The 25967-nt window shown below is 42.1% G+C and overlaps 1 protein-coding gene across 1 annotated transcript in view; it reads left to right on the plus strand.

The window, feature by feature from the left end:
- Positions 1 to 25967, plus strand: part of LOC122809263 (sacsin-like) — a 417141-nt gene that overhangs the window by 69749 nt on the left and 321425 nt on the right. The window contains exon 3 of the mRNA XM_044080641.1: positions 2205 to 2292. Coding sequence (XP_043936576.1) covers positions 2205 to 2292 — 88 coding nt within the window. The remainder of the gene's footprint in view (positions 1 to 2204; positions 2293 to 25967) is intronic.

Raw genomic sequence — 25967 nt, forward strand, 5'->3', positions numbered from 1 at the left:
ACACCATATGATCGACATTGAGAATGCCGACAATGTGAAACTGGCATCTCACTATAGTCCGGAATGGAAAGATTTCCATTCCTGCATTGTAGTGTGATCTTGGAGTTGGTATATTAAAGTTACGGGGGGTATGGGGGGCAGAGCCCCCCACATGGGGTGCAGGGGGGCATAGTTGAAAGGAAATTTTATTTTCCTTTTCTGTAGACTTCTCACAATGTTGGCATTCTAAATGCCGATCATATGGTGTCAGCCATATGGTTGTCAGCATTCTGGAATTTCAGTGTTGTGTAGGGGATCTGATTGAACATGGTGCTTAGGTGGGGAGTCAGTTCATTCTGATGTTTGTGTAAAACGCAGCCTGGGATGTTGTCCGGTCCCATGGATGCTGTGTTTTTGGTGTTAGAGAGTGCAGCTTTTACCTGCATAGATGTGATTACAGGGATTCTGCATTCTTCCTGTAGAGATATAGGCCCTTTAGGGGGTGAGAGGGGGGTAAAGTTAGCACTGAATTTATCTGCCAGGATGTTGGCAATATCAGTTGGTTCTGTAATTTTCATGCCGTTGTGCTGTAACTCAGTGCAAATCTGGGTGTTGCCATTGAGATTCTTGAAATAGCTATAAAATGCTTTGTGGTTGCCCTTAATCAGTGGCGATTTTGTTTTCATAGCTAGCTTTGGAGGATTTTATAAGGGATCTCAGCTTCTTACTGAGGCTGACCAGGGAGCTCCTCCACTCATGGGATTTTACTCTCTTTTGCTACAGTTTCTTCCTTCTGTTGTAGAGTTTGTTTATGGCAGGGGACCACCAGATTGACTTCCTTTTTTTGGAGGATAGCGTCTTGGTTCTGTTTAGGATAGCACGATCCATGCACTCATATAAATGCTTATAGAGTGCATTTGTGTAGGATTCAGCAGTCTTAACTGCATTGTCCATCTGCATGGGTGTCATGAAGTTTGTCACTTCTGTCTTAAGAAGCATGAAGTTGGCTTTGGAGAAATTTTTTACTGTGGTTTCCTTAATAATGGGTGGGGGCAGGATGTGGATATCTAGGGTGATTAGCTTATGGTCGGATCTGACCAACGAGGAGTTGACTTCAGGTGTGGAACACCGGTCACTCATGTTGGTAATGACTAGGTCTAGGATATTGTTGCCCCTGGGGGGGGGGGGTTGTGGATAAGTTGATCTAGGGCATTGGAATTTAAGAATTCCAGAAATGTTGAGCGAAGGAGTTGGTACATGAGTAGTTTTCCCAGTTAATAGTGGGGTAGTTGAAGTCGCCCATTATTAGGGTGTTTGGTTGAACCCTAATATTTTCCAGTATATCAAGAAAAGAGGAGTGGGAATCCTGGGGCTTTAGCACTTACGTATGAGTGTATATTCAATAGCTAAAACTAAGAATCATGCAACCATATTGCTGTCACTTAATTGCCCAAGCTAGCATGTCACAATCATCTTTTAGGACAATACAAAAATCTTGAAAACATTGAAAATGTACTGCAATGGGCCATATCTGTAACCCAAGTCTGTCTCCTGCCATCTGGTGGTCAAATTACTACCTGCTAGCTACTGTTATTTGTCAAGGTCATACCCTTCCTGAATACTAATTAATTATACTTGAAATAAGCTGAATGCAGCACTTTATGAAACCTAAATATTTTAATGATACTTTAAAATCTTGCCATGCTTAGAGGTGCAACAAGCAGTCATGATGTGATACAGATTGCTGAAGATAAATTAGACTTATTGAAATTATTTTTACATATACTTTATTGCTTTGTTGTATCATAAACATTCATAGCCAGCATTAGGCATAGGCCCACCAGGCGGCCACCTAGGGCACTCCTCTAGCAGGGGCATTTTTCCAGTAATCTGAGTGGTGTAAATAGACCAGGACGGTGGCACCAGGTGGTATTGGGGGGGGGGCACTGTGGAGCCCTTTTGCCTAGGGCACCACTTGGCCTAATGTCGGACCTGTAAACACTACATTTTTTTCAAGAATCAGCACTACATGCTGTGACCAGGTGCTCTGAAATGCAAATCAAACAAATAAACAGATAGCATGATGCTTCTTTATTCTTACAGTTGAATGTGACTTGTTGCTGACAGTACCCCATGACAATCTCTGAACAGTAAACTGTAAATAAAATTAACTGTAAACTGTGAAACTGAGAGCAGATAATAGTCTAGACTAAATTATGTTTCAGGACGAAGTTTCGAGCTACTGCTCCACCTTATCTAGACTACCTTAAAGACATCTTGGGGCGATACCCTGATGGTGGTCAGATCCTGAAGGTAAGCTTTATAAGAAATCTCAATCCCATTTTTCATGTAGATTTAATATGTCTGTCGCAGAATTATGGCTAGCAATTCCTGATAATTGAACAGCATTCCAAAATTTATACTTTTATTTTTATCTGCTAATGTTGGCATTTTGACCCCTTGGTGTTCTCATCATACAGAAAGTGTCCCCTTGATATGGGCAAAATTATATACTGCTTTTCTTTTGATGTTTTATTTTGTTTTAAGAAAAGTTTTATCTCTTCACCTTTTTGCAGCATGCAGGTATATATATATATATATATATATATATATATATATATATATATATATATATATATATATATATACCTGACATAATGTGTGGGCTTTTGGCTATCTGGATCTGCACACATTTCATTTTATAATGTTCTAAATGCATAAACCCAGCATGCCCAAGGATATGCTTTCATATTCATAGGTGCTACAAGAATATAATCTGGGTGAGGGATAATGTTTCTAAGTAGATGCTGAGAGAATCAAACCCAGCACTATAGTATGAAGATAGTTAATAGGAGCTCCTAGCCTTAAACCTCTGTGCCAAACTGCCAAGGGCTTGCTAGTATTTATTATAGACTGAAACATTTGAATATAATAAATACTCACTGGCTCATGAACCAAATATCCATTTTGACATCAAGATTCCTGACAGCAAGGTTTCAGGTATGATGTAATGTTCTTTGTTAACAGGAAAGCTTGCTTCTAGAAGCTGATGCATTAAATGTCTAAACTGAGATGGATTACTATGCTGTTTATTATTACTTATTTTGTATGCTCTAATTTTTGTGTTGTCTTGGATTTATTGAGGCACTTTTCATGTTTTATTTATCTATGGTCTAAATTAATTTACAAAAGTTACTCCAAGTGTGAGATTCAGAACCATTTACTTAATATGTAAGGAACACCTGCACTGTGTATAAACATGCAGTTTCTTAAGTAACTTCACGTTACTTAAGACCAAGGTGGAAAGGTTCACAGCCCCCATGCTAAAAGACAGCGCTGTCCAAGCTGCTGAATCCCTTACAAAGGCACTCTATGAGCATCTCCAAGAATGCATGGATCATGCTATCCCAAGCAAAACCAAGACTCACTCCTCCAAGAAAAGGAAACCAGTCTGGTGGACCCCTGCCATAAACAACTATACAACAGAAGGAGGAAACTAGTACAGAAAAAAGTAAAATCCCAAGAAGAAAAGACATCTCTGATCAGTATCAGCAGGAAACTATGATCTCTCATAAAATCATCCAAGGCTAGCTTCGAAAGAAAAATTGCCAAGGACTCCAAAGATAACCACAAAGCATTCTTTAGCTATGTCAAGAACCTAAGTGGAAACTCTCAGATCTGCTCTGAGTTAGTGCAGAATGGCACAAAATACACTGAACCGACTGATATTGCCAACATTCTGGCAGACAGGTTTAGTGCAAACTTCACCCCGCCCTCTCACCACCTAAAGGGCCCATAACCATACCAGAAGAATGTAGAGCCCCAGCAATCATTGACACACAGGTTAAAACAGCCCTATCCAAAGCCAAAAACACAGCTTAAATGGGATTGAATGGTGTCCCAGGCTGTGTCTTACACGAACTCCAAAATTAACTAACCCCTCACCTAAACACACAATTCAGACTCAGCCTGTCTACAAGCTACATACCCATAGAGTGGCGCACAGCAGCAGTTATCCCGCTCCACAAAGGTGGAGCCGCAACAGACCCCGGGAACTGTCACCCTATAAGCCTGACTAGCCTGGTCTGCAAGGCTATGGAGCACATCATTATGGAACTCATAAACAGAGACATTGGGAACTTCCAAACATTGGACCCTACTCAGTTTGGCTTTAAGGGCAGTTCATGCCTCTAAACCTGGTGGACTTCTTTGAGACAGTTACCAAGGCTTTAGATGAGGGAAAGGAGGTCCACACAGCCTACCTAGACCTCACAAAGGCTTTCAGCACCATTCCCCATTCTGATATTATAGACAAGCTCACCAGCCTGAACATAAACCCCTACGTCATGAGATGAGTTGCCAATTGGCTCATGGATAGAACCCACACGGTGAGAGTTGCAGGCTCAAGGTCCGACTCTAAACCGGTTCCAAATGGCGTCCCCCAGGGCTCAGTCCTGTGACCCCTCCTGTTCAGTATATACTTCTCAGCGATACAGGCAAGCACAGGAGGACTATGGCTGACCAAGTTTGCAGACGACTTCAAACTGGGGACCATAATTGACTCTCCGGCTGATACAGACATCCTCCAGAAGGGTCTCACTGAGACGGATACCTGGTGTCAAAATCATGGCCTCAAGCTAAATGCCAAAAAGTGCATAGTCATCCCCTTTGGAAAAGCAAAGTACCCATGAACTATCACATACGTGGTAGTCCCCTAAATACAGAAAATGTAATAAGGGATCTGGGGACCCAAGTAAATAGTAATCTCTCCTTTGAAAATCATATTGCCAAAGTGGTTAGAAAATCCTTCTATGTGGCCCACTGAATCACAAAAGGGTTTGCATCTAGAACAAAAGTGGTTATTGTGCCCTTCTACTCATCACTCATCAGACCCATCATAGAGTACAACGACCCATTTGGGATGTACCTTACAAGACATCTGCAACAGCTGGAAAGACCAGAGAATTACCTCACTAAGAAGATTACTGGCCCCAAACAAATGCCATATGCAGCCCGACTGAAGAAACTCCAGCTGTACTCCGTTGCATACTGTTTTCTCAGAGGTGATCTTTGCCTGACATACAAGGCCATGTCCAAACCAGACTTGATGGACATGCTCCACCTAAAAAAAAAAAAATCCCCAAGAGCCACATGCTGTAGGGATCTAAACCTCACCACAATGATAAATAGGACTTGCTGGAGAGATAGATTCCTGTCCCAGAGACTCCTCATGCTTTGGAACAGGATTCCAGTCTACATTAGGCAGAGCCCCTCGCTAACACTCTTCCAGAGAAACCTTGATGAGTGGATGGGAAACAGATCATTTACCCTGGGGATCACTGCAGTGGCTCTGCTAGACTGAGGCACAGGGAACTAATGGCTCTGCTGGACAGAGGCACAGGGAACTAATCTAAGGGGGCGGCGAAAGCCAACACATTCTGCTAGGCTTACAGATGCCCTCGGGCAGATAGCCTAGTACTTACCTATGAACCTATGGACCTATGCATGGGGGATGGTTTGGGTAGGTAGGCTTTGCATGACATACAGCACATTTAAATAGGGACAGTTGTTGTGTCTTTCGGCTTTTCCTGGTTAGGGATCGCCACAGCGGAACTCCGGTCTGCAAATGATTGGCATTAGATTTTTTCGTGCCGAGTTGCCAGCCCTGATGCACAACCTTCAACGAAGGTACGCCCATTCACACATGTCTCCACACAGAAGACACTCTAGCTGAGAATCAAACAGGACAACGTCTTACTGTGAGGTGACAACACTACCGCAGCACCACCAAATAGGGACAGCAATATATGCAAATCATTATGAAGCACAGGCATTGACTGTCATTAACAGAGGGATTAATATTGCTTATGTGAAGGGAGCAAGCATGAATTAGCACATGTGGAAAAATATTCTACCCAGCAGATGTTTTTCTACAACAAAGCGGGGACCTATCCTGGAAGGCAAGATTATCATCAGCATCCATGGTGGCCTTGTTGATTTACTTATCATGGTCTAAATGCTGACCACTTCCAAGCTGATCATTAGTTATTGAGGACCATCTGTGGTACATGCTAGCCACACATGATATCTCAAGGAATTCTTAGGTTACCTGTACACTTGGACAATATAGCTTGTTTTTTGCCTTAACTATTTTCGCTACAGACTCCTTTTAACATCTAGCACAGGGAGGGTTTATCATTCATTTGCCTCAACAACACACAACAAAGTGTTCAATGTGCTGACTGAACATGTGGAAGATCATATCTTGTTCTCTAAGAAAACAGTGGGAGAAAACCACTGCCTTGTGTGATTTTTGTGATATCACCCTCTTCCCTTTAGTACATAATGTCATTGATCATATATACATCATAGTTAAGGTGGCATGGTCCCAAGGGAGTATCTACAGTAACAAGAATGACCACTGTTCTTGGCATTGCCATTTGATGTGCACTGTAAATTGCCTCATAACAAGCAGATTTGTTTGATAGGCTAGTACTAGCTATGAGCCCAGTGGCCTATATCTGACCCCTGCCACCTCCTTCATTAGGATGATTTTCAGAGTGTCACCTAGCTGATGAATAAGAATTATGGTTCATATTAATATATAATTCATTATGTTTTTATGTAATGTGTTTGATCTCTCTTAAGCCATGGTTGATAACACCAGTGTACCATCCATATACATTAGCAGAACATCTATATAAGATTAGCCATGACCAAACCCATGCTGCTGTTGACATTGTATTATGCCTTTCCAAACATGCTTCAAAGGACTTTCTACATCAGTGTGAGCACTAAAATACCAAGATCTGTTTTTGCATGTGTCATGTACCATGACTGCTGCCTGACCTGTGCCCAACTGGCTGTACTGGCATAACTAGCTACAACATGGCTGTCAGTGCAATAACAGCATTCTTCCAGGAATCAGAATGTAAGCACTGATAAGGAAGATGGCAGAGATACACATCTGTCCCTGGTGGATGGCAGATCTAGCAAAGGTTAGCATAAGAAAAGTGACATATGATGTACACATATCTGCCATGCCAGCAAAAAGTGACAAAGCCACAAAGTGAGGAATGATGCATACAGCATTTTAAGTGTCTTACTAGAACCACGTTAGGCTGCATAGTACAGAAAATGGTCTGCTTCACTATGCATCAGACATTACCAAGGAACAACACACCTAAAATGTTGGGTTGGATTGTGATTACTTTTGCACAGGTGACAAAGGATACACTACACAGAGACAGGAAATCCTTGGGTACTAAGACCTTGCAATAGTGCATGTACATATCTGTTTGTTAGAATATATATATATATATATATATATATATATATATATATATATATATATATATATATATCCCAAACTGGAAGGTAAAAGCGAAAATCTTTTATTGCAAAATAAAACGAGAAGTAAGCGCTTTCGCGGCCAAACAAACCACTTCATCAGACATAGCTGCAATGAAAAACAGATCATCCTTATATACATATTCCCCAACAGCCAATTTATCAATAAAATTCCCTCCAAAAACACTATTAAAGAGCCAATTAGTAAAAAGCAGGTTAAAGCAACAGCTACTTACATACAGCATAAAAATCAAAACAGATTTATGTCTATACAATGTTTAACCTTTTCATTTAAGTTTCTTCATCCTTAAAGCTGATTTAATAGGGACTGAATCATTAAGCCTCATATATCTATGTGCCCCAAGTCTCAGGAACCACTCTAGTTCAATATTGTCAGTGCTGTAACGAAATGGGTCCTAGTCTGTCATTGTCATGTATATCAGATACAACTTGAAATAAAAAAGTGTGTTCTCTTCCAAAAACAGTTTTTGAAACATGTTTCTTTAAATGAAATTGAAGGCTGTTTAATTGATTATTAATTATGGTCAATTACTGGTGATTAGGGTTTTAATTAGGTATGTTTTAACTAGTTCAAGTTCTGAAGAAGTCTTGGTGAATTGATGAAAGTCCTTAACTTGAGTTTGTCAGTATTTGGTGTTTGTTTTTGTTTATAATAAAAACCTATGTTTTTGCATTGCCCTGAGTGTGGAAACCATGTAAATTTTGTTTGGTTAGTATTACAAAGTGCCATAATTAATCAGTGGTGAGCTTAGCCTGTATTCGAACACAGGGGGAGTGAGTGGTGCCTTGTATAGGGTCACTCCAGTAAAGGCGCAGTAACTAAAATTTATGAGTGAGTCCTGAAAAGGAGCACTGTGGTCTTATACAGCTTGTAGCAGTACAGTTTTCAGACATCTGAATCCAGAGTGAGACTGCCATGCAGGAAGGTCGCAGTGCAAAACATTCTCCAAGTCTGTGAATTCCAAGGTTTCAAATCTGCAACTACCAGTTTTGTTTCACCAGCTTTTTGAGTGACGACAAGAAAACTTCCAGCCATCTGCAAGATAACAGCACGATCACCTGTCTGTCTGCTGTGTGGTAAGACTTTTTTCTGTCACATACAGTATGGATGACATTAGGGGCCATAGTAGAAAATGTAAACAGAGTTTTACTCAATTTATCAGTTCAGTCAGATAAAATCTGGGACAGAATGCAATGTTGGTATAAACAGCATATTGTCAAATGTAAAACCTTATTAGGGCAAGTTGATAGACAGGCGTTATGCAAATGGATTACTCTTAATGTATCAGAATGACCAGATAAAATTTGGGACAGAATGCAGTGTTACCATACACAAGATATTGGCAAATGTAAAACCTTATTAGAGCAAGTTGACAGTCAGGCATTATGTAAATGGATTACAACATTTGACTGGTATCTCAAACAAAAAAAAATGTGTGGTATGACAGTAAATGTTTGTTGTATGAGTAATATAAAACTGCTTTCTGTGTGTAGTGTCATAAAAAGTACAGTTCAGACCGTTGTTGAAAAGTTAAACTGCAGAAAAAATATCTTCTGATGGTAAAAAAACAGATAAGGGTATTACGCTTACATTATATCCAAATGTTAAACAGTTATGTTCTGTCACCACATATGAAACGTTAATTTCAGAGTTACAACAGCAGTCAAATCAGTTATTGACAGAATCTCCTGTAAATCTTGTTACACCCTTTAGAAAATATGTACAAAAGTGGAATAAAGCCACTACACAGCACAAAGCAGATAGGGACAGGGACAAGGTTCATGGTGAACTGACAAGAGAATTTAATAAACTTCTAAAAGACAGACAAAATGAGTTCAGAAAGCTTAGACAATATATATAAACACTTTCTCAAAAGTGCATAGGAGATTTTGAGTCAGCAGAACAGGTTACTAAGAAATATCAGCCAGCATGTGCAGAATTACAGGAAGAAATTATCTTAAGCAGCACTTACAAGACAAGGAAAATCTGCTTAGTAAAGAGTTAAAAAAAGAAATTCCATATCTTAAACAGCAGTTACAGGCTAAAGAAGATGTATTAGCTAAACTGACAGAAAATAATTTACAGCACACTACTTACACACAATCAAGATTGCTACAAAGCATGGTACAGTGGAATAAAAAAACAGATGCCTTACTCAGAAACATTTTAAACTACCATTCCAGATAATCTGTCAAAAGGTAAAAAAGAAAAACAGAACAGCTCTAGTGCATAGAGATCAAATGAGAGTAGTTAAAAGCAATAAAAAAAGAAGTCACAAAAATGATATGCATGAATTTTCTTTTCAGAAAATAAAATAAAACTGCCTAAAGTGCACCCGTTTGGAATACAGAAGAGTAAAAGGCAGATAAGGAATTCTGGTCTCTTCTGCAGCTCCATTTAGATGTCTTGGATTTCTCATTGATGTCATGAGCCATGACTCCAATGGATATCTAGCATCACCACAAAATGAATCTTCTTCTTATAGGTTCATAGGTAGGTACTAGGCTATCTGCCCGAGGGCATTTATAAGTCTAGCCAGAGTGTGTCAGCTTTCGCCACCCCATTGATTAATTAACTGAGCCTCTGTCAAGAAGAGCCAATGAAGTGATCCCAGTGGTGTATTTTCTGTTACCCATCCACTCGTCAAGGTTTCTCTTGAAGAGTGTTAGTGAGGGGCTCTGCCTAATGTAGTTAGGAATTTTGTTCCAAAGCATGGGGAGTCTCTGTGACAGGAATCTATCCCTCCAGCATGTTCTATTTATTGTTGTGGTGAGGTTTAGCTCACTAGAGTGAGTGGCTCGCAGTGATTTGGATTTCTTTAGGTGGAGCATGTCCATCAATTCTGAGGTGGACATGGCTTTGTAAGTCAGGCAGAGATCACCTCTGAGTAAGTGATATGCCACTGAGTACAGCCGGAGTTTTTCCAGTCGGGCTGCTTAGGACATATGTTTGAGGCCAGTAATCCTCTTGGTGAGGTACTTTTGTGGTCTTTCCAGCTGTTGGAAGTGTCTTGTGAGGTATATCACAAATGGGGCATTGTACTCTACGATGGGTCTGATGAGTGATGAGTAGAGGGACACTATAACCTCTTTATTTCTAGATGCGAACCCTTTAGTAATTAGATGGGCTACATAGAAGGATTTCCTAACTACTTTGGCAATATGATTGTCAAAGGAGAAATTACTATCTACCTGGGTCCCCAGATCTCTTATTACCTCTTCTGTATTAAGGGGGTTGCCACCTATGTGGTAATTCATGGGTGTTTTGTTTTTTCCAAACGGGATGACTATGCATTTTTTGACATTTAGCTTGAGACCATGACTTTGACACCGGGTGTCCGTCTCAGTAAGGCCCTTTTGGAGAATGTCTGTGTCAGCCAGAGAGTCAATTATGGCTCCCATTTACAGTCATCGGCGAACTTGGTTAGCCATAGTCCTCCTGTGTTTGCCTGTACTTCTGAGAAGTATATGCTGAACAGCAGGGGTCCCAGGACCGAGCCTTGTGGGACACCACTTGTGACTGGTTTAGAGTCTGACCTGGAGCCCGCTATTCTTACCGTGTGAGTTCTGTTTGTAAGCCAGTTGGCAACCCATCTCATGACCTAGGGGTTTATGTTCAGGCTGGTGAGTTTTTCTATAATTCCTGAGTGGGGAATGGTGTCAAAAGCCTTGGCGAGGTCAAGGTAGGCTGTGTGAACCACCTTCCCCTCATCTATGGCCTTGGTGACTGTCTCGAAGAAGTCAACCAGGTTTAGTAGGCATGATCTGCCCTTAACAAAGTATATCTGGGTTGTGTCAAGTGTTTGGAGGTTCCCAATGTCTTTGTTAATGAGTTCCATGATGATGCACTCCATAGCCTTGCAGACCAGGCTAGTCAGGCTTATGGGGCAATAGCCTTGGGAAAAGCCTCTTCTTTCGACTTTTCCCAGTTAGGAGTCGCTACAACAGATTACCTTGTTTGCTCATGATTGGCAGTGGAGTTTTACGGTGTCAAGTTGCCAGCCAGGTGCCCAACCTTCCACAGAAGGAACATGCATGCACTCACAGCTAGGGTCAATTTAGACTGTCCAATCCACCTACAGCATGTCTTGGGATGTGGGAAGAAATCAGAGCACCTGGAAGAAACCCATGCGACCACAGGGAGGACATGCAGACTCTGCACAACTCCGCACAGAAGGCACCCCAGCCAAGGATTGGACCGGAGAACCTCTTGCTGTGAGGCAGCAACACTAACTGCTGCACCTCCGCAGCTGCCCTATCACCCTAAAATGAATAACTTAAAAACAATAGAAAAAATATTTTTCCACATACGAACAAGATGACCACTGGAGATCCTATCATGCCATAAGCTGTAGAGTGAGCTAGTGTCAGATATGTGTATTGTATGCACTGCCAGAATGCTGGCAGAGATAGTGGTGCATCCCCATGCATCATACACTACCTGGCAACTGATGGAATGGCATCCCTTCATTTTGCAATACTACTCCTCTTGTGGAGCACAAGGGGGCTGAATTGAAGTGTGGCTGCAATCTATCTCACTGAGTACCTCAGGAAAAGGTGCCAGCATACAAAAAGCATGTATAGTTTTTGCTTGGTCCCAAGGAGACACTGGGAAATAGATGTATTGATCTGTATGTGCCAAGAGTACATCCAGGAACCACTGCACTCTCCTTGAGGCAGATGCCCTAGAGATCCACTGTGTGTCTCCAGTCTGTCTCAGGAAGGTCCCTGTGACAAGTATAGTAACAGTTATCCATACCTTAGTGTCCACAGGTACAGGAAGTACATGTATTCCTCCAGTACTTCATGGGAGTCATACATAACCACTAAGACCCTTATAATGTCCTTATTCACTCTGAACCTGTCAAGCATTTTCTGATTATTAAAGTTATGAGTGATCCTCATCTCCACCTTCTTGGCAAGCAAGTGCCACTGAGTGAAGCTGTTTTGTCTCAACCAAGACAAGCACTTCGCACCTAGAAATAACAAGGCTAGCAATAAATGGCAGTATTTTCATAGATTGCAAAGCAGATAGGCTTGATGAGCTTGATATAACGTATCTGTGGATGGCAAATGCGAACATCCTGCTGGGAATCTCAAGCAGGCAAGAGACTGCTTCATTAGTATACAATAAGTATAATCCTATCTCATTTAAATCTCAGTATCACTTAATTTACATAAGCTTATTCAAGGCCATCATGCATTAATGTAACTGGCCTTTATGAATCCAGCTGAGCTGTTCTTATTAGCGGACAAAGCAAATAGTAGTAATGCTTTTGTGTAATGACTGTGAATACCATCCTTATTCCTGTAATGGTCTGCTGTTTTGAATGCTATATTCAGTTATTGGTTAAATCAACCAGACTGTGTACCTGCAAAAGAAAAAAAATAACAATTAGAGTCTTATGTTGTACATAGTTTATCGACAAACTTCTGTAGTCAGGTCAAAGTATAAGAAGTAATCTGTTTACTTATCCAAATAATTATTCTATCTGTTTGTTGTTTGGTAAAGTTCCAAAGCAGACAGCATATGCAGCTTATTAACATCATGTTATATATTTGTTTTTTTGTACCTGCTACCTATCCTGAGCATTTTTTACTTCACTAGTTTAACCATACAGATCTTCCCCATCTATCTGTCATATGCAAAATAGGTCCCCATTTCCAAAAATTATACCTGTATTCCTTTACCTGGCATTTTACTTTTGATTCTCTAATAGGGTCGTAGGAGATTTCTAAGCTATCAACCAAGAGGTCATTTCAAGCCTAGTCATGTCATCCCAATGTAATACCATAGACACTCTAGTCGATAACCAGGATTGTATTTATTGACTGCCCATGTCCAGGAGACTTGTGGATGCTATCCCTGATAAGAATTTACAGTGTCCCATCCACTCATCCAGGTTCCTTTTGAACAGTGCCATAGAGGTGCTCTGCTTCACATGAATTGGCAACCTATTCCAAAGGTGCAGCAGTCACTGGGAGATAACTATGTCCCTCTAGCATGTCCTATTCAGGTTGCAGGCCATATTTAGGTCCCTGGAATGGGTAGCTCTAGTCCTGTTTGATTTACAGATGTGCAGCAAATTCATTCTGTTTGGTTCAGAGATTGCTCTGTAAGCCAGGCGTAAGTCTCCCCTAAGAAGTCTATACAATACAATGTATAGTGACAGGAGACTTTAGTCGGTCTGTGTAAGGCATGTGTTGGAGTCCATTGACATTCTTACTTAGAAACCTCTGATGTCTCTCCAATTGCTGCAGGTGCTTTGTACTGTATACGCCAAAAGGGGAGGGGGTTATACCCAATTATGGGCCTGATTAGAAACAAATATAGAGGGGTTATAAATCCTTTGCTCTAGAAGCAATGCCTTTGCTAATCAAGTGTGCTACACAGAAAGCCTTCCTTACTACAGTAGACACATGATGGTCAAAGGTAAGGTCACAGTCTACTTGTGATCCCAGCTCTCTTGCCACTTTGTAGGTACATAGGGTATTGCTGTTAATTTGATAGTGTGAAGGGACATTGTTTTTACTAACAATTGGCTAAGCTTCTGGTGTCATTCTAAGGGGATCCAGTATCTGTCTGCTTGGGATGACATGGTCGACAGACCACGATGCTTTGCCAGAGATGGCCTGCACCTGTTGTCCCTGGGATTCTGGATACTGGCTAAGGCTCTTGCTGCCCCTATAGTGCCCTTTTTAGGCAAGGTTCAAATGACAAATTCACCACTGTAACAGGAACAGACAGGCAAAAACTGAGGATAATGTTACTCAATGCTAGAAGTCTAAATCTCAAAATGCACTCACCCGAGGCACTCCTTAAAATGGAGAACATCCATATCTGTGCAGTGACTGAGACCTGGTTCAAAGCTCCAGAGAGCACCCCTGTACTACCATGCTATAACTCGTACCACACTTTTCGACCATGTAACCTGAACCGAAACACCAAAGGTGGAGGTGTGTCCATATTCATTAAGGATATACACACCTCCAGGCTAGTTGCCTAGCATAATGCATCCAAGGTTATCAAAGTGCAACTAACTCTGGGCAAAACTGCAATCCAAATTGTAGCTTGCTACAGATCCCCCACCATGCCCCAGGATTCCCACTCCTCTTTTCTTGATGTACTGGAAAGTATTAGAGTTCAACCAAACATTCTAATAATGGGCGACTTCAACTACCCCACCATTAACTGGGAAAACTACTCGTGTACCAACTCCTTAGCTCAACACTTTCTGGAATTCATAAACTCCAATGCCATGGATCAGCTTATCCACACCCCAACCAGGGGCAACAATATCCTAGACCTAGTCATTACCAACATGAGTGACCAGTGTTCCACACCTGAAGTCAACTCCTCGTTGGTCCGATCCGACCGTAAGCTAATCAGCCTTGATATCCACATCCCGCCCCCACCCCCCATTAAGGAAACCATGGTAAGAAATTTCTCCAAAGCCAACTTCATGCTTCTTAAGACAGAAGTGGTGAACTTCATGACACCCATGCAGATGGACAATACAGTTACAACTGCTAAATCCTACACAAATGCACTCTATAAGCACTTACACAAGTGCATGGATAGTGCTATCCCAAACAGAACCAAGATGCTATCCTCCAAAAAAAGGAAGCCAGTCTGGTGGTCCCCTGCCATAAACAAACTGTACAACAGAAGGAAAAAACTGCTGCAAAAGAGAGTAAAATCCCATGAGTGGAGGAGCTCCGTGGTCAGCCTTAGTATGAAGCTGAGACCCCTTATAAGATTCTCCAAAGCTAGCTACAAGAACAAAATCACCACTAATTCTAAGGACAACCACAAAGCATTCTATAGCTATGTCAAGAATCTCGATGGCAACACCCAGATCTGTTCTGAGTTACAGCACAATGGAACGAAAATGACAGAACCAACTGATATTGCCAACATCCTGGCAGATAGGTTCAGTGCTAACTTTACCCCCCCCACCCCTTAAAGGGCCCATATCTATACAGGAAGAATGCAGAGTCCCTATAATCACAAATACGCAGGTAAAAGTTGCACTCTCTAAAGCCAAAAACAGCATCCATTGGACGGGACAACATCCCGGGCTGCATTTTACACGAACTTCAGTACGAACTGGCTCCCCACCTAAGCACCATGTTTAATAATAGCCTCACATCAGGCTTTGTGCCCACTGAATGGCACACAGCAACAGTTAACCCACTCCACAAAGGGGGAGCCACCACTGATCCCGGGAACTATCGCCCTGTTAGCCTGACAAGCCTGGACTGCAGGTCCATGGAACGTATCACCATGGAACTCATAAACAAAGACATTGGTAACCTCCAAACTCTGGATCCCACCCAATTCAGGTTTGTGAAAGGCAGATCATGCCTCCTGAACCTGATCGACCGTAGATGAGGGTAAGGTGGTTCACACAGCCTATCTTGACCTCGCCAAGGCTTTCAATACCATCCCCCATTCTGAAATTATAGAAAACTCACTAAACTAGGTATAAATCCCTACATCACAAGATGGGTTGCCAACTGGCTCACTAACAGAACCCACACTGTAAAAGCTGCAGACTCCAAATCTGACCTCAAACCAGTGACAAGTGGAGTACCACAGGGTTCAGTCCTGGGACCTCTCCTGTTTGGTATCTACTTCTCTGAAGTATAGGCTAACACAGAAAGCCTCTGGCTAATGAAGTTCGCAGATGACTGCAAACTAGGAGCCATAGTCAAGTCCCCAAATGACGTGGACATTCTTTAAAAGGGCCTCACTGAGACAGATGCCTGGTGTCAGAGTCATGGCCTCAAGCTCAATGCCAAAAAGTGCAGTATCATCCCCTTTGGTAAAAACCCTGTACCCATGAACTACCACATAGGTAGCAATCTACTTAACACCAAATGTGTGATAAGAGACCTTGGGACCCAGGTGGACAGCAGTCTCTCCTTTGATAGTCACTTCGCCACAGTAGTCAGGAAGTCCTTCTACGTGGCACACCTTATCATAAAAGGGTTCAAATCCAGGAAAAAAGAGGTCATTGTTCCCCTCTACTCGACACTAATTAGACCCATTATAGAGTATAATGCCCCTTTTGGAATGTACCTCACAAGACATCTGCAGCAGCTGGAAAGGCCACAGAAGTACCTCACAAAGAGGATTACTGGCCTTAGACAAATGCCCTACACTGACCGTCTCAAACTCCAGCTTTACTCCGTAGCATATCGCCTACTCCAAGGTGATCTCTGCCTAACATATAAAGCTATGTCAAACCCAGAGCTGTTGGACATGCTACACCTAAAGAAATCCCAATCCCTCAGAGCTACACGCTCTAGGGACCTAAACCTTGTCACCAGAATAAACAGGACATGCTGGAGGGATAGATTCCTGTCCTAGAGACTTCCCATACTCTGAAACAGGCTACCCATTTATGTCAAGCAAAGTTCTTCATTAGCACTCTTCAAGAAAAATTTTGATGAGTGGATGGGAAATAGGAAATACACCCCGGGGATCACTTCTGTGTCTCTGCTCAACAGTGGCACAGGAAAATAACTTTCTTGGGTGGCGTAAGCCAGGGAACCTTGTTGGCTAGGCTTATGTAGGCCCTTGGGCCGATAGCCTAGTACCTACCTATGAACCTATGAAGGGAATGATGATGCATTTCTTTGCATTCAGTTTGAGACCATGACTAAGACACCAGTCGTCGGTCTGCATCAGACCCTCCTGAAGTATACTGACATTATTTGGGGATTCAGTAATTGCACCCAGTTTGCAGTCATCCACAGACCTGGTCAGCCACAGCCCCTTAGTTTTGGCCTAGACTTCTGAGAAGTATACACCAAACAGTATGGGGCCAAGCACTGACCCTTGTGGCACCCCGCTGGTGGCAGGTCTGCTGGTTGATGTGGAGTCACCCACTTTGATAGTGTGTGAATGGCTTGTGAGCCAGTTGGAAACCCATCTTGCAACAAAGAGGTTTACATTCCATTTGCTATGTTTATCGGTATTGCCTGAGTATGGGATTGTGTCAAAGGCCTTTGAGAAGTAGAGGTATACTGTGTGCACAGATTTGGTCAATGGCCCTGGTTACATTTTCAAAGAAATCGACTAGGATTAACAGGCAGGATCTGCCCCTGACAAAGCCATATTGTGTCGGATCCAGGGTTTGGAGGTCACCTATGTCTTTTTTTATGATGTCCATGATGATACACTCCATGGCTTTACAGATAGGACTGGTCAGACTTTTGGGTCTATAGTTCCCCGAGCCTGTTGCTAAGCCACCTTTATGAAGGGGAATGACTGTTGCTGTTCTCCATTCTACAGAATCAAAGCCAGTGGATAGGCTGTGATTGAATAGGGTACTTAATGGTGATGGTAGTTCATGTTTTAGTTTGTTTAGAAGGAAGCCTGGGATGCTGTCTAGTCCCATAGAGGCTGTGTTTTTTTGCTTTAGACAAGTCTTTAATGACCTGCTCTTTGGATATATAAGGTGGGAGGGAAGTTGGGGCCAAGGTCTGTGATAAGTTTGGGGGGATAAGGGAGTGAAATTTTCACCAAATCTTTCCACTAGCAGGATTGCTACCTCTGATGGATCAGTGTGTGTGATACCAGTAATCCAACAAACTGCCAAAGAGTCCAGAAAGTGACAAGAAATTCCAACAAAGTAAACTACTTAGGTGCACAGTGAAGTTTCAGACAGTAGAATCATCCATCAATTCCTTTTATTTGACACAAGAAGCTTAAAAATTGGCTGTTGTATACGAAACACATAGACAAAGCACATAAAAGCACATAAACGCTAACCATACATTTTTGTTTAATACACTTCCTCAGATGTGTGTTTTTGACAAGAATTGAATCCCTTTTATACCAAAAAGAGTGGCAATAAACTAAAAAGGTGATTAATTAATTCTTAAAGACATCATTGTACCAAAACTGATAATAATAAAACAATACATTGTTGAAAAGGAATGAACCATGATCAAAAATGAATAAAAACATTCCTAAATACATCTAAAACAAAACTTGTTTGGTGTAAAGGTGTTAAAAAAGTTAATAAGACCACAGAATGAATTATTAAAAATATTACTATAATATTATTATTCCAAAGACATGCATCTGGAGCGTTTCTCCCCAGGCCTCCGCTGAAAACAGGCTCTGTGGAACCTAGTCAGACATTCCCGGTCAACAAATGTTAAATAAATAAATAAATAAAATAAAAAATAAATTACTTATAAATATTTCATTTTAAAATTAAAAGTTCCAGTCATTCAAGTGTGTGTGTGTGTGGTGCCATCTAGTGGCCATTTAAAATCATTACATCTACATGAAACAATCCTATAACAAATGTATACCTAGACATTTTCTTAGGAATAAAAAACAACAAATCAATTGAACTGGTAAAGATTGAATAAAATTATTATTTTTGCCTTCCTAAAAAGTCCATAAATAAAATAAAACCTTACAATGAAATGTTTCATTCAAATATTAATATAAATAGATCAAAGGTAAAAATGAAAATAAAAATAAAATACTTCCCCCAAAAAACAATCAAGGCAAAGGGTGAGGTACAAAGTTAAAAAAACATAATTGGATCTTACAGTCAAACAATGTATAAAACAATGTATGAACAATTAATAAAAGGTTGTATAAAAAGTTGTCTAAAATTGTATAAAAATTGTACATGTTGCTTTCTATGAATAATAGTTGTTCATAAAAAGGGAATGGAATAGAATGAGTTTAAAGTACAAAATTAGATGTGGGTCTTATAACTTGGCTGCTCTCAGTTTTAAGAGCGGGGCTAATGTTATGTGGTCATTTAGCCCTGGATACCTGTTTGCTTGTAAAGTGACCTGCCACCAAAGCTCCCTATACTCTATCCTTTCTTGCCACAGGCCTCCCCCTCATCATTCTTTGCTTTTTCTATCACGAAGAAGAAAAAGCGTGCATTTTCACAAATTTGCGTGTGCCTATATAGAGCACTGGTTTCTTTTTTACTTTGTATGCCATATATATGTTCATAAAGTCTTCTTTTAAGCTTCCGTTCAGTTTTTCCGACGTAAAAGGCAAGACAGGCTCTACACTTAGCCAGGTACCCTAAACCAAAGTCATCACAGTTGTAATAATCTTTCCCTACTAGTGTTATTTTCCTACTTTCTAAGTTTATACATTCCTTGTTAATAATGTAGGCACACTGAGAACAGTGCCCACATTTATAACTTCCATTTTTTCTTTTGTTACTAGGGCTATTTGGGGTGTAATGTTCTAACAAATTCTTCAAAATGTAGGAATTTTTATATACCACCCTTAACTTTTCCTTACTGATTTTATCTAAATCAGTAATAGAAGTAAACCTATTCCATTCTTCTTCTAGAATATTTCTCACCATAGTTGAAGTTGCATTAAATTCCAATACCAATACCCTGTTGAAATTTTCTTCCTGCTTATTTTTTCCTATTGTTCCCTCATCCTTGCCCAAAATCGGATTAAATTTCCCTGCTCTACCTTGTGAAACTTTTTTTTCTATATGTTCCAAAAGACTAGCGGGGTATTTTTTTACCATGAACATTTGATTAAGAGATGTTATGTAGTCCAATCTCACCTACATTCTTACCAGTGGGTTCAAAGCCAAATGTCGGCTCCGACTCGGCCAAAACATTTCTAGTTCAAAGTCTTTCTGTTGGCTGGGCTAAGATGGTATCCCATGCTGCACTGCTCTATAGCCTCAGATCTCGTTTGCCGCTCATGTAGCTCGGATGTGGTCTCGCTCTTGGCTGTGGCTAAGTACCCTTTTTTCTTCATTATTAGAGAATTGGTTGCAAACAAAAAGCTATTTTAATAGCTATTGTGTGTTCTGGTCTTGTATGTGAAACGTTTTGTGTTTGATAATTTTTTCTGTGTTATCCCACTAGCTGTTCTAATGGGCTAGGCCCACTTCAGTTAGAGGACCTAGTCTGTCCCTTGCTTCCTTGTTTTATATTTTTTTTACAGGTCTAAAACCGTTTAAATTAGACGTTTTAGTCTTCCCCTCCTCTTTTATTTATTTATTTATTTATTTATTTTACATTTGTTGACCGTGCTAGTCTAGCTGGATATATTTCCATTTTCAGTAGAGGCCCGGGGAGAAAAGCTCCAACATTAATAGTTAGATCATTACTTAAAATACAGCAACAAGGATGGTAAACATAGTTGAAACATCGTAAATGAAAGTAGTTCAAATAAGTATACAAAAATCAGTAATAATAATAAAAAAGTGATCAAAAAAGATATTTACACTAGTATAGAAATCATTAAGAATGGTGAGATGAATTCTATTACACAATAAAAGTGACAGTGTTATTATGTACTAGGTTGTACTAACAATAAGCAGGATGAATCTACGAAATTGCTTCATTGTGGTCAGCAGTTCAGTTCTTCATCATAGAAATTAAAGAAATATGTGTGAAAAATTAGTAGGGTGTAGAAGTAACATTAGTAGAGGGAAAGGTTAGTCAGGTTTACAACATGGACATAACCAGTGAGTTTTAAAGTATGTTTTTAGTCTTTGTTTAAAGAGAGGCAAAGAAGAAAGTGTTGTTAGTTCATTTGGAAGGAGGTTCCAGTCTTTTCCCACTGTGTTAGAAAACAGGCAATCTCCAGCCAAGTTATTAGTTTTGGTTATACTAGCTAGAAGCTTGTTAGAGGAGCGCAGTGAGTTTAGGTTTTTATAAGGGATTATGAGATTTGATAGTACAGGAGTGCTATTAGGTTGATAAAATATCTTGTGGGTCATGATTAGTTAGGAGATTTTCAAAAGGTTTTGAAGTTCAAGCCAGCCCAGCTGCTTTAGATTTGGACAGTGGTGAGTTCGAAAGGGGTTACCAGTGGCAAATCTGGCGATGCTGTTATAGGCATGCTGTAGTTTGACAATGTTATTCTTTTTGAGGTTGGTGTATATGGGAGAGGCATAAAGAAGAGTAGAAATTAAATGGGAATGAGCAATTTTGGTTTTAGCTGTTGGAGTTAAGAAAGTTTTGATTCGATATAAGGAGCCAATTTTCCTGTTGACATTTTTAATGGTGTTATTTATGTGACTATGAAATGTAAGGTTGTTATCAATAGTAATTCCTAACAGTTTATTTGTAGAGTCAGGGTGTATGATTGTGCTATTATTGGAAATGATAGAGAAATCAATTGGGGTAGACTTATTAGAGGGTGTAAAGAGAAGGAGCTTGTTTTTTTTCACATTAAGGAGACAACGTTTTGTGAACCATGTTTCTACTGTGTTAAATTAATGTTGAATCATCTGCATATTGAATGTAGGTGGCCTGTGGGATTGCTACATGCAGGTCGTTAATAAAAAGAGAAAAAAGAAGTGGGCCTAGAATGGAGCCCTCAGGGACTCCCAGTGTAACAGGTAGAAGGGATGATATATTATTTGCCCAGAGAACTGCTTGTTTTCTATTGGTTAGGTAGGACCTGAACCATTTAATAGCTAAAGAGCGAAGAGAGAAGGATTCAAGAATATTGATCAGAAGTGCATGGTTAACCATGTCGAAAGCTTTGGAGAGGTCAATAAAGAGTGCAGATGAGAGGTTGTTGTTATTACGATTTCTATTTATAACATGTGTAAAGGATAACAGAGCGGTTGTGGTACTATGAGATGGCCTAAAACCATGCTGACATTTAGCTATTATGTTATTTTGTGTTAAATGTTTTAAAAGTTGATGATGAACACATTTTTCCATTTCTTTTGTGCCAAAGGATCATTTTAGTTAAAGATCTTGAGGTTCCCGTTTGTGGTAGTTTTTCCCGCCTTGTGACTGTTTTACCATTGGTACTGTTGTCAGTTATTGTTGTCTTTGGTGCTTTGTTGTAGCTAACTATGTCCAAAGATTCTAAGGAGCACAAGCCCTCTGGCTTCAAGAAATGCTCTAGGTGCAGCTATAAAATGTCCATTACCGATGAACATTCTGTCTGTGTGTATTGTCTGGGAGCAATCCATCTCCAGGAGTCGTGCAGTTTCTGTCATGCATTCAGTCTGAGAGTTCTTCAGGAAAGGAAGAATAAGTTGATTTTGAAAGGGCTTCTGGAACCCTCCTTCGAGGAGGGTCTGGAAACTGCTTCCAGCTCCAAGACAAAATCATTGAAATCTAAAAAGAGATCTCCGGCTCCATCAGTCTCCTCGGAGCCACCGGAGAAAATAGCAAAGTCTGCTTCGACACCCTCGGCTCCATTGTTCTCGGGGCTGCAGGAAGTGTCTGTGGTTATTGAACCGGTATCGGCTCCAATCATTTTGGAACCTATTTGAAGCAGATCGCCTAGCATTAGGCCAGCATCACCTCCTCGCAGATCCCCTTCTGAGAGGAGGTCTCGATCTCCCTCTCTATCCTCTAAATCCTCCAGGACCTTATCAGATGTGGACGTTGATAGAGTGGTGCAGAGACTCCTTCAGTCACTGGTTTTGGCAAAATTGTTCTTGGCTCCGACCCAGTCGGCTCCAGAGTCCATCCTTCAACTTGCTTCGATACTTCCTCCTCCAAGCGTATCTCAGCTTTCAGAGCCAGAGTGCTTGGCTCTGTGTGATGTCCCTAGGTCAGTTCCGACAGCCCCTCTTGGCTTATTGGTGCTGACATCAGCTCCGACCCCGTTGGTGTGGTCCATGGGATTCAGGACTCAGGATTCTTCGGTCAGACCCGAGGGAGAGGCTTCAGGACACCTATCAGTTCCTAGTCTCCCTCTCAGTGCTTCAGCGCAGGGAAGTCTGACTCCTGTCATGGTTTCGGAGGCTGGTCGCTCCTCGGACTCAGGGGGACCGGCCTTCGAGGCCATGCAGAGTGCACTGGCCAGGTCATCAGTGGTATCATGCGGGTCAGTCACTCTGTCCCCTACTACACTGGTGCAGGTCTCTGATCACCATCTATCTCTAGACACAGGAGCCCCAAGGCCTCAGGGTACCTCCATGAGTGGTCCGCACATTTCTGAGGGCCCCTCAGAGTCCTTGCCTGAGGAGCCACCCAGAAAGAAGACATGTAAGAGGAAGCACATAGATTCCCAAGATGAGTCTCTCACATCAGACACTGACCCCGAGGAATCGGAGGGGTCCCCCAAGTCATCCTCTGAGGATGTTTCTTTCTGTGACATCCAAGAGATTTTGAAACAAAGAGGTGACTAGCCATCCAAAGCCCCCTCTGAGGAGGAGTCGGTCTTCCTGAAGGCCTTTGGTGCTCAGCCCTCTGCCTCCTGGGTATCTCGACCCCTCGATGAGCTTCTGGATTTGGTCTGTCGAAGGGTGTGGGAGACCCCTGACTCTGTGGAACCAGTCGCCAGGAGACCCAATAAATTTTTGTCTGCTCCTCCTGGTAAGGTATTTCTGTCCAAGGGAGTCCCTGTAGATGCCATGGTGGTGGCAGCAGCCACTCAGAAGGAATTAGCTGAGACTTCTTCCACCGTTTATCCTCCTAACAAGGAGTCTAGGACCATGGACCGGTACAGGAAGTGTACCCTTTCTTCAGCGACCTTTACCTTATGGTCACTGAATTATTTATCTCACTTTACACGGCTCCAGAGAGATCTCCTCAAGGAGCTTGGAGATACTCTCATGGGTAACGTTTCGGAGGCGGTGACCCAGACGGTTAACACTCAGATGTCTACCCACAATTCCATCGTTAACTCCTCCATGAGGCTGATCTCATATGCAGCCGATGGAGCGAGTAGGGCAGCAAGTTCAGGAATTGCTCTTAGGAGACAGGCCTGGATGCACCTTTGTCATTTCATGGCGGCCTTCAAGTCTTCATTCACCGATGCCCCTTTCGATGGTTCCTCTTTGTTCGGTACCAAGGTAAAAGACACCCTCACCAGGTGCGAGCAGGAGGGAAAAACTCTGTCTGCTGTAGGAGTCCATTTTTCCCTTCCCTCCAGGCCTTATCGTAAGGCCCAGAGGGGTGGCAAAATGTGGTTCAAGAAATCACAGAGGTTTTTTCCCAGTGCACAAGGTGAGCCCCCTTCCAGAGGCAGAAGAGGGGGTGGTTATTCAGGGAGACACCACCCTAGAGGCAGAGGAGGCCCCCGCAACTTGGGAGACCACGATTCCCTTCGTGGTTCTCCCTACCGCCACTCCTGATGTGAGGCCCGACTGTGCGTTTCCGGAGCCAGTCGGGGGTTGAATCTCGTTATACCCAGAGGCCTGGCAAGACATCACCCAGGACCAATGGATTCTACGAATAATTTCCAGAGAATATGTCATCCCCTTCTCGTCAGATCCCCCTCCAATCAAGAAAATCCCAAATGTTCCACCCAGTCAAAGGGATTACGCAGCTTCAGAAGTTTCAAAGCTGCTAGAAAAAGGAGCCATCCAACATGTCCCCTCAGACCAGATCGGATTAGGGACTTACTCAAGATTCTTTTTGGTGCTGAAAAGGACAGGGGACCTGAGACCCATATTAGATCTCAGCCAATTGAACACCCACGTGCAAAAGTCCAAGTTCCGAATGGTCACATTGCAGTCTATTCTCCCATTGTTGAGAAAAGAAGTGTGGATGTGCTCCATTGACCTCAAGGATGCTTACTACCACATCAAGATGGACAGGGAATCCAGAAGTCACCTACGCTTCTGGCTGGGAGCCAGTCATTTTCAGTTTCAAGCCCTGACCTTTGGTCCCACCACAGCCCCCAGGGTGTTTACCAAATGCATGGCAGTGGTGACTGCTCACTTGAGACGTGAGGGATTCCAAGTGTTTCCATATCTGGACAACTGGCTCCTTACTGCCACCACCAGGCATCTACTAATTCAGACCAGAGATGCTACTATAAACCTATGTCAACAGCTGGGCATCACATTGAACTGGGAAAAATCTGCCTTGTTGCCCTCACAGCGTGTCACTTTTATAGGCGCAGAACCAGACACCATCCTCATACGGGCGTTTCTACCACAGGAAAGAATCAGAGTCCTACAATATGCCTTGCTCCCCCTGAGAAGAACAAAGGCAAGATGGGTCCTCCAACTATTGGGGATAATGGTTGCGATGATTATGTTAGTCCCTCTGGCAAGGTTACATATGAGACTCCTTCCGTGGCTACTTTTTGCCCAGTGGTCTCTCCAATGTCTTCCACTTTCTTACCCTATTCTACTCATGGACAGGTGCAAACAGGATCTCAGTTGGTGGCTTCGCACTGACAACCTGAATGCAGGAAAGCCCTTCGTTCCTGCGCCCCCAATTGCCACGGTGACCACGGATGCCTCCCAAATGGGGTGGGGGACATTATCTAGGCAGGACAGTCCAAGGCACATGGCAAGAGCATGAGATGCATCTGCATATCAATGTCCTGGAGATGAGAGCTGTGCTACTAGCATTGCAAGCACTTCAGAGCTTTCTTCCTCTCGGGAATATTGCAATCCACTCAGCTATTCTGATGCCTTATGAGTGGTCCCTGAACTGTCAAGTTGCGGAACAGATCTTCCGCAGGTGGGGTCAGCCTTGCTGCGACTTCTTTGCCAGCCCCCTCAATGCGAAATGCAGCAGCTACTTCACGTTGATCCCCCCTCAGGGGGAGTCACCCAGGGATGCTCTAGTCCACGATTGGCCCTCCGGTCTACTATATGCCTTCCCTCCGGTTCCCTTGCTGTCAAAGGTTATTCAGAAAGCACAAGCCTTGGGAA

This window comes from Protopterus annectens, chromosome 1.part1, assembly GCF_019279795.1.
Source record: "Protopterus annectens isolate FY-2018-M chromosome 1.part1, PAN1.0, whole genome shotgun sequence".
NCBI classification, from domain to species: Eukaryota; Metazoa; Chordata; order Ceratodontiformes; family Protopteridae; genus Protopterus; species Protopterus annectens.